The 10,021-nt window shown below is 62.5% G+C and overlaps 1 protein-coding gene across 1 annotated transcript in view; it reads right to left on the reverse strand.

Annotated features, from left to right (window-relative positions):
* Positions 1 to 2,563, reverse strand: part of RTP5 (receptor transporter protein 5 (putative)) — a 3,445-nt gene extending 882 nt beyond the window's left edge. Inside the window, exons 1-2 of the mRNA XM_040636293.1 lie at positions 2,412 to 2,563; positions 16 to 604 (exon numbers count right to left, since the gene is read on the reverse strand). Of these exons, the coding sequence (XP_040492227.1) occupies positions 16 to 604; positions 2,412 to 2,563 (741 nt within the window). The remainder of the gene's footprint in view (positions 1 to 15; positions 605 to 2,411) is intronic.
* Positions 2,564 to 10,021: the final 7,458 nt, after the last annotated feature.

Genomic DNA, 10,021 nt, shown 5'->3' on the forward strand with positions numbered 1-10,021 from the left:
CCTACGCACACCCGCGAGGGAGAAGGGGACGGTGACGATGTCGTCGTCCTGGCCGAAGAAGTCGCTGCTCTCGGAAATCGGGTTCCTGATGAAGTCGGACACGGACAGGGGGATGGTGATGGAGTTGGGGGTGTAGCCCCTGGCGCGGTCGACCACGGGCCCGCTGCCAAGGGTGAGCAGCTGCTTGCCGGCGGCGGGGGTGGCCAGGTCGCCACCTCCGTACAAGGTGTACCTGCCCTTGATGGTGGCGGGGCTCTTGACCTCGGGCCCCCAGGCCGGGTCTGGGGGCTTCTGGAAGAAGCAAACGCCCAGGTCACAGGCCTCACAGCGCTCGCCAAAGCAGATCTCAGGGCACTGGTCTGAGTTGAGGGTCTCCCCATAGCACTTCTGCATGATGAACAGGACCAGCTTGTTGAGGAAGAGCCGGACGTTCAGCAGACTCACCTGGCACTCTCCCTGGGCATCCGGCGGGCACAGCCGGCACCGCTGGCCCCAGAGGCGCATCTTCACCAGCCCCAGGCGGCTGTCCTCATCCAGACACGTGTGGAAGAGGATGTGCACGTGGGCCGAGGACCAGCCCCACTGGCAGCGACCGCACTGGAGCCTGGGGGTGGGGAGGACAGAGGCGGCAGTGAGCGGAGGGGAGGGCACGGCCCTGGCCCCACACAAGCCCCGGAACCCCGAGACCCCTTCTGCAGGCGGACGCCCCTTGCCTGCAGCGCGTGATCTGAAAAGCCAAAAAGCAAATGCCTTCTCCTCGGTTTGGCACCAAAAGCCCGCTCGGGGCTGAAGCCCGGCCTGACACCTGCAGGAGGTCACTGCCCCTGCTGCCGCCTTCTGCTGCCCTTCCATCTTGTGACTCGGGCTTCGTTGTCCTGAGGACATGTCACCAAGAGCCAGACACCGCCCTGTGGATACCCACAAGAGGGGAAGCAGGTGTCTGTCCTCCTGTGCAGAGAAGCCTGGGGAGGCCCTGGAAGAAAGAGCCCCATCCCCACAGAGAGAACGAGAGATAAACTGAGTGGAAGAATCTTGGGACACAGAAGGCAGGGGAGAGCTGGGAGGGGCTTGGGGCTCCCAGGACAATGGCGAATGAGCCCCTTCGACTGGTCCACTCTGGCTCCAGACATGGGCGCAAGATTGCCATGCACCACTGGGGCTGAAGAAGGTGCTGGTCCGGGGCCTCTGCAGCCACGTGCCCCAGGCCAGGCAGGTGGGCCCTCTCTTGGTCACAGACGAGGGACCACATGCACACACACATGGGAAACCCACCCAGCGTCTCCCAGGCAGCACCATCCCATGGAACTTCCCGTGATGTTGAGGGTGGGCTCCATCTGCACGGCCCAGCCAGCAGCCCGCAGCCACAGGTGGCTGGACACGGCTAGTGCCCTGGGGAGCTGAATTTTCAACTTCATTTCAATGTAATCCAAGGCCACGTGTGACCAGTGGCTGCTGTGTTGCAGAACGTGGGACGGTGCCTTGAGACCCGCCCCCCCCAACTCCCTGGTGTCTCTATCTGTATGAAAGCTGAAAGGCACTGGGACAGTGTTTGTGACCCTCCTCTATGCCCTGAAGGCGGTTCTCCAGCTTGGCTGTGGGGACAGGGGCTTCTCAGACACACCGAGGGCTGATTCTCCTAACACCTGGGAAACCCAGCATCCCGCTGAACACCTGGCCCCAGGGGTTTCAGACACTGGGAGTTGTGGCGTCTGTGTCAAAGGGTGGCTACGCACAGAATCCCCGTGGTGACCCGTCCGTGAGGCCCCCTCCCCCACGGTCCCACCTCCCAGCAGGCCCCTGGAGGGCAGAGGATGCCTGGCTGGGTGGGGTCCCTGCAGGCCTGGCCCATCCCTGCTGCTGTCACCATGACAGTGAGGAACGGGGCTCACACGGTGACCCCCATGACACCGGGGCTGCGAGCCTGGCCCCTGCTTGGCCCGCAGCCCAGGCCAGACACAGCTCCCCCCTCTCTGGGCCTCCCTTCCTTCAGGGCCCTCTGCAAGGTGGGGCCTGAGCACAGGCACCTACCCACCCCCTGCTCTGGCCGTCAGTGCTGCCATGGAAACCAGGAGATGCTGCGGTGAGCAAACAAGCCTGTCACGCGCGGGTGGCCGCGTCACCCCCCAGCATCCACCCCCCCCGCTTCTGCAGGGCTCCGACTGGGATGGCCAGCACTGAGGGACTGAACAGAGGGGGCTCCCCCACACCTCCACCTCCCAGGAAGGAGAACGAACACCCGGCCCACCTACCTGTTGGGGGCCAAGAGCCGGCTGGATGCATGGCCCCCCTTCCGCCCCACAAGGGGCTGGACTGCACCCAGCCTGGGCTCCGGACTCAGGGCCGACCGAGCCGGTGGCTAAGCACCTTCAGCAACCCCCGCCCAGCACCCCAGAGGAGCGCCCATAGCACACCTGGAAAGCCCCCTCAGTCGGTACTGAAAACCGCCGCCCTCCATGTGCCCGGAGGCCAGGTTCTCCTCGGGGACCAGCTCCCAGGTGTCCTGGGGTTTCCTCTTGGCCATCAGCTGGGCCAGGGTGCTGGCCCACACGTCCACCCCGTCCATGCTGGCGCCGGGCTCTGCAGTGCAGTCTGACAGCTGCGTCAGCTCCGGCTCCAAGGAAGCCTGGGGTCCCACATCCTGCATCCTCACCAGCCAATCACCGTCTTGACAACCGTCCAGTCTCCATGGCAACCGGGTTCGTCTCCGAGAAATGAGAAACAGACCTTTTTTTTCTTATCCCCTTGAATATTTTTTATTACGCAAGTGATATATTTTCATTTTAGGAAAAACCAGAAACAGATAAACACAAAGGAAAACATACAATAGAAAATAAACTGTACAGAATCATCGTGGTGCTGGCATCCACACGCGTCTCCACGCACATGTGTGTATAAAGTTTTGTATCCATTTTTCACAAGCAGGAAATCACACTAAACATATTATGATACAGCCTGGCCTCTTCAGCACATGGCATGGCGCAGACGGCGTTGCACACCCATCCGCGTGTAAGCGTCTACCGTCTTGGCAGCCCGCAGCTCATCCGTGTGTGCCCTGCCTCTGTCCCTGACCGCTCGGGGCGCCTTCTTTGCCATTGGGAACGAGGCCGGGAGGAAGTGTAGTGAACATGCGTCACTGCAAATTCCCCCATGGGCTTTTTCCAAACTTCATGTTGGCTGGAAACGTAGAACGTTTACGTAAACAACGGCTGAAACACAACACAGGGCGTCACGGTTACTGCACCGGCTAGTTGGGCACCTGAGGGCAGCGCCCCACCACGCTCCGTGGGCTCCTCCCGTGCAGAGGCACCGCCAGCCTGGCCGGGACCCCTCCCAGCTCCACGACCGGAGATGCTTCCCTTTGCTGCTTTGGGCTTTAAGTAAATGGAATCGTGCAGGATACATCTTGTGCATGTGTGTCTGGGCCCCCCGCCCTCCCCCGGGCGGACGGAAACATCACTGCAACCAGCCGCCACCCACGCACGCGAACGGGCTGCTGTGCGCCCCAGGTGAGGGTCCTGGCGCCGGCTGGACAACCACCCTCTGGCTTCAGAACAACCGCTTCACCCCTCCCGGGAGCTGGGCTCCTGGGCCCTTCCCCTGCTCTGGTGGACCGTCCACCTGTCCCCGTGTCCCCGTTCCCCTGCCTCCGGGCGGGTTCACTGTTTCGTCTTTCTCTTCCCTCCTCGAGGGCTTCGGAGGCTGCGCTGTGGTCCTGTGGCTTTGGTGGTGGCCCCCAGAAGCTCCAGTGTGGGAAGCGAGGCCACACCTTCAGAGCCTAGAGCAAATGCTCTGCCCGCGCTGGCCTTACCCCCTGTGGTGCCCCAAACCCCCACTCACCCCCTGTGCCTCCACGACGGTCTCTCTGACCTGCACACGAATGATCCTTCTCCTTTCTCAACCACTGACCAAGTCTCTGCTCACCTTTGTCCAGTCTGCCGCTAACCCTGGCAAGTGAGTGGATGTCCTTTTCCTGTTGCATTTCTGAAACTTCTTGGCTCTCTCCACTATGTGCCATCTGTCAGCCTTGCAGCTAAGCATCCTCACAGCACAGGAGAGGAAGTTATTGGGAGGTGCTCCTGGGAAGGCTCCGTCCTGCGGGACCAGCTAGCTGGGGAAGACCCACGCCCCCGGAACTGTCCCCTGCATCTGTTCATTGATGCAGACGTGATGACTGGCACCCCTGCAGCCCCCTTGGACCATGAGGTGAACTTGCGGAGGGAAGCCATGTGCAGAGGAAGCAGAAAGGCCAGACTCTGGACCCTTGATGACAGTTGAAGTCACTGTACCACCTCAGGATTGCCTACTTCTGGGTTTATTGTTCAAGAGAGAAGTAAACATCCCGCTCCCGATTATCATAAGGCTTATCGTAAGACCCTGTGTTCTGGGTTTTCTGGCTCATCAGACAGCCAGTTCCAGCAATGCTAACTGATATGCTGGAGCTGTGCCTAAGGCCCTGGGTTTTGCTGGTTGGTCGAGGGCCACTGTATGTGGGCGGGCATGCGTGTGGTCCCGGTCACGTGGCCATGCAGGGGTCCGAGGGGAGGGCCTTAGCCTGGTCTGCGGAGGTCTGCAGAGCTCTCCCTCTCCACGTGGGCTCTCTGGGCCCAGCACCATGACTACTCCCACACCGTGCTGGGTGTGGGACCTGCACTCTGCCCAAGCAGTACCACAACTCCGTCTGCCCAGCCCACCCGCAGCCTCCTCTGCTCCAGAGGCCACCACCTGCCTCTGAGTTTAGGGAGGTCATGGTACCATGACTGACCACGACCACCCAAAAATAATCTCCTTGCTCAGGAACTTTCTTACACCTCTCCCAGAAGACCGCTCCAAAGACATGGGTGGCAGACCCCAGAGAAGTCAGCCTCCACATGCCTCTTTCCACACCCCCATTTATCCGTCCCCTCAAACCCACAAACCAAGCTCTCTGCAAAAGCTACGACGCGGTCAGCTAACGGTTGACTTCTTTACCAGAGGGGACGATGGATGAAGCAGAACACGCACATCGCTCGGCCGACGCCCGAGGGGCCTGGCGTGACCCTGAAACTGGTCGGCTGTGTGTGGTCCACCTGTGCGGACACGGGTCCCTCCGACATGGATTCTAGGAATGAGGCTTGCTAGCAACCCCTCCCCCCAACTCCGACCTCCACCCTCTGCCCACCACTCTGTGACCAGCCTCCCCGACGCATCGATGACTCCAGAACGGGCTGGGCTTGGGACGGAGAGTGGTGCCAGGGCACCAGCACTGCTTCAACGCTATTGCCCACCTGACGGAGACAGCGCTCTCCTGTCCCCCATGGACACTCTCCTTTTGGCTCACACCCACCTGCCTGGCACTCACCTTCTTGAGTTCAGCTTTTGGAGAAGGCAGCCGGAAGGCGGGGTCAGCCCTCATCCCTGGGTGGCCTCCAGGTGGAGCGTTTGAAAGCAGACGAAGCAGCCCCGATGAGCCATGAGGACTGTCTCCTGTAGCTGACGATGCTCAGAGCCTCTGTCCCCCTTTGGGCCTGGGCGTGGCCTGGGCTGGTTCCCCCAAAGCTGGTCCATGCCATACTGGACCAGAGAAGTACCAACTTTGGGACAGGACAGCACAGCAAAGGAGCCAAAGCTGGAAGCCAGGCTGGGAAAGGAGGGCATCCCAGGGTCCAGCTCAAGGCCAGCTAGCCGACTGGACCCCACTCTGTGTGTCTGGAAGGAGAGAAGTTGAGAGAGACAAACAGACAAGGAGAGAAAATCAGGTGGAAATAATGGCACTGGGCTCACCCAGCTCCCCCAAACCTCAGCTCCAGGGACTCAGGCCACTGGGCAGACCCCAGGCCCAGTCCCCAGCATGCAGGCAAGGTGTGTGTCTCTGGGCTGCGGGTGGGTGGGTGGGGGCCCTGGAGTCGGCGGCTGAGACGGCAGCGTCTGCACCTCGGCAGACCCTGGTCCAGCGTTCTGCTCCCACAGGCTCTTCCCACCCTCCCACCCCGCCATCCCCCCAAGTTCCTCGCTCTGGCGTCTCTGGCATCAGCCTGGCTGCTGCCCAGCTGAGGGCCAGGCATGTCAGCCAAGCGCTGGTGGGGTGGGGGCTCGCCCTGGAAGGAACAGTGAGAGCCGCAGAGACCGACCTTGGGCCCTGAGGGGAAGGACAGGGATCTCAGGGCTGGCGGTGCCCGGTGGCTGGCACTTGGCCGCACACATCTTTGCCTAAGTGTGTTCGCCACGTAACTAAGCGGCCACATGGCAATTTCACGAAGGATAAAGACATAGCTGTCTAATAACAGCTTGGTTTGACAGTTCAGTGTCCTCCCACTGGTGCAGTTTGTTTTCACGTCTCCACTGAAATAAGCAGGTGTGTGCAGAGCGGGGCAGGGGGACCCGCCCTCGCCCACGTCCACCGTATGGAGCGTGGCCGTCCCAGGGGGCAGGGGGCCGCCTGCGCGCACACCGGGGCAGCCTGGCGGCGTGGCCTCCCAAGCTGCACCTGCACCCCCTCGGTGACCAGCCGGCGAGGAGCCCGGGCAGCGTCCACGGTGCGAGGTGGACCGGACACACATCTCACACACAGAGTAGGCACGTGCACGGGAACACGTCCACGTGAACACCCGTGTACGCACAAACACGTGTGGAAATGTGAACCCCGAGTTCACGTTTAAACAGCGGCGTTCCAGGACGCTGACGACGGGAGGAGGGAAGCTGGGATTCTGCCGGACAAGCCGGCCGTCGCTACCCCTGTGCACAATAAACAGCGTCAGAGTCGGTCAGACCTCTACAACGGGGCGCTTAAATTGGGCAGATAACTGGGGTGCTCTGTTCTAACTTCTGGGAAATGCTTCAAAAACAGGCTAGAACAAAAAGTTTTTATTTGCAAACACTATTAACCATTTCCTGTTCCAACCTCAGAAATCGCAGTGAACCTGCCGCGGCCTCCAGGGCCACACCGGGTCGGGTCGGGCCGGGCCGGGTGACATCACCTCCCTGCCTCTCGGAGGCAGTTTCGGGATGATCCTTCTGCTTCCTGTGTTTTACCATAAATGGAAACTTCCCTGTGACTGGGCTGCTGCCTCGGGAAAGCGCAGGGGGATCCCCCTCTCCCCCACTTTCCATCGTGCTGGCTCATGTTCGGCTCCCCCGCCCGCCCGCGCACCCTTGCCTGGCGTCACCGCTGGGCTGGCACCTTGGAAACTAGACTCCTCTTCTCAGACGGGGAGGGTGGGAGGGCCCAGGCAGGAAGCTTCTCCAGCCCTGAGAACAGACCCTGCTGAGAGAGAGAAAGAGTGGCACCCACCTTGCGAACGACCCTCCACCCTCCAGGCCTCCGGAGCTTCCGGCGGGAAGCAGCTGGGTGGTGGGCTTCACCAGAGAGTGCACACGGCCACAGGAACACGGGCACACGGCACGGAGCACGCGGGACAGAGGCTGCGGCGCCAGACCCCCTGAGAGTCTCAGCCCCATCCCAGGCCTCAGCCCGCCACAAAGCGCGGTACGGGCACAAAAAGGGGTCTGCTGGAGACACGCACACAGGCCGTGCAAGAAAGGTGGACAGGGTCGTGCCACAGGAAACCCACCCCAACAGGCCACACGCCAGATCACCCCAAGGCGTGGCGGTGTGCGACATGGAGGCCTGCAGTGGCGGGGATGGGTGGACAGGAGGGAGGGCCGGTGACTCCCATGTGATGGAGGGTCGGCTCATCGCAGGGCTGACGCTGGCCACACGACACACACACGAGAACCACCCATGGGAACTCTGAATGTGCTCGGACACGGCACCGGTGTCGGCATCCTGGTTGTGATTTCAGGGCTGGTTGTGCAACATGTTACCGACAGCCTGAGCCACGTGTGAAGGGCTGGCTCTCTGCTATTTCCAAGACTGCAAGAAAACCTACAGTTACCTCAGTGACCACACACAACATCCTTCTTCATCAGAGATCCCATGAACTGGGGGTCCTGGGTGGTCCTTGATGCCTGGTTACAAGTGGGGACAGGGACGGGCAACCCCAGCTGGGACCCCCAAACCCAAAGGGGTGAAAACAGGACACGGCAGGGAGGAGAGGGCCAGACAGCAGGGGACACAGGATGGGGACCCACGGGACCATGACCTTGCCCTTCCCTCCAGCCAGGCAGCCTGTCCTGTCCCTAATGAAAGATGGTGAGGGAAGGGGACAGTGTTGTGTGACAGGGACAGTGTGTGGTTTGAACAGCAAGCTGTGGGGACCGTGTGTCTTGGGGGGACAGTGTGTGTGATGAGGACAGTATGTGGTTTGAATAGTAAGCAGTGGGGACAGTGAGTGTGACAGGGACACTGTGTGATGGGGACAGTGTGTTTGGGGGCACAGTGTGGTAAGAAGAGTATGTGTTTGGGGGAAAGTGTGCTGACAAGTGGTGGGGAGCCCCCGTTGGGAGTACAGTACCCCGACAGTCCCTGGGACTCCTGTCCCCTCTCCCACCTGTTCCAGCCTCCTCCCCAAGCTCTGATGCTATCACCTGCTGGTCCTGCCCACCCCAGGGTGGGGTGTGAGGCTCCTCCAGGCTGTGACCCCTTCCCTCTCCAGCCTGCACAGTCTCTGTGCCCTCCTGTGTCTCCATATCGGCCTGCTGACCCAATCCTCCCAGGGCACAAGTGCCCCTTCCAGCTTTTGAGTGGGCCCTGCACCCAGCCCACCACCCCAAGGGACGTCAGCGGGAGGGAGGGGTAAAAAGCTAGGAGGGAGGAGAAAGGAAGCCACAGAGGGTGGTGGGCAAGGAGGGGCACAGTGCATCCCCATGTTCTCTGGCGACCATCTCTGGACATGCACCCAAGCTCTTGCAGAGGAATCCCAGCTGGTGTGGCTGGGCTGGGGCGGGGGGTTGTCTGCTGTGGTCTCCCATCCTGGAGCACACCCCCCCCCAGACTGCCCCACTGGCCCCTCCAGCCCCAGGCCTCCGAGGGCAGCATGTGACCCCGCACAGAGCCTCAGGCTTCAAAGTGCAGGGCGCCAGGGGCAGGTGCCCACCGGTCCGAGCCTTGCTGGGCGCCCGGCAGCCCCGAGCCTGACGTGACCCACGTCCCCAGCCCCGGGCCCCGCACCAGGAGACACCTGTGCGGAGGGTGCCCGCACTGCGGAGCCCACGCGGCCGCGCCCCGCCCACCAGCCGCCCACGCGGCCGCACCGGCTCGGGGAGTGGCCCTGCGCTCACCGCCGAAGCTTCCTCTGCTCGCCCTCGCCTGCAGACACCATCTTTGATGCTCTTTTTCCACCGTTTCAGTTTTCTTTAATGTTTTCCCTTGGCAGCCGAGCCCCGAGTGTGAATGGGGCCGGGGCGGCGCCAGCTGTCGGGCCGCTCCGGGCTGAGACCCACGCACGGGGCTCGGGGTGCCGGCGTCAGCAGTTTCCTCTCCCACTTTCCATTCATCACCGCGAACCGCTTACAGCACACCCACCGCGGCCGGCGGGGCCCGACGTGTGGAGACCCCGGGCCAGGGCCGCCCCCGCCCCGGGGCTGACCAGCGCTGGGGGAGCGGCTGGCGGGGGGCCGGGGAGCAGCGCGGCAGGTTAAGCCCCCAGCGCTGGATGTCCTACGGGCCGCCAGGAGGCCCCCTGAAGCTGGGGGGAGGGGGGTGCCAGACCTCCTGCAGCAGCCCCTCCCCCCTCCCCCCAACCGCAGGGTCAGGTCCCTCCGAGGCCTGGGGCAGGACCGGAGGGGAGGAGTCTCATGGAGGCCTACGTGGAAATGCCCGGACCCAGCCCCACCCAGCCCCGGGGCTCAGGCAGACCCTCAGCTGCCCCAGTGGGGTGGCCTTGCAGCCCTGGGGGCACGGGCGCACCCTTGGCAGTGGCCATGCCCCCACCCTCCCCAGCAGTGGCAGAGTGTGGTGGGTTCAAGCCCTCAAGAGCGGACAAGGTGGGCATGGGGTTGAGCCCACCCCTCACTGCAGCCCCAGGAGCCTGAACCCAGACAACCAAAATCCCAAGGGCAGGAGGATGGCTGGGGGAGGGGAGGACTGCGGGCCCAGAATCCCTCACCAGCCCCAGCAGAAAGGGGAAGAAGCCACAGCAAATGA

The sequence above is a fragment of the Ursus maritimus genome, unplaced genomic scaffold, assembly GCF_017311325.1.
Source record: "Ursus maritimus isolate PB19 unplaced genomic scaffold, ASM1731132v1 scaffold_1, whole genome shotgun sequence".
Taxonomy (NCBI): Eukaryota; Metazoa; Chordata; class Mammalia; order Carnivora; family Ursidae; genus Ursus; species Ursus maritimus.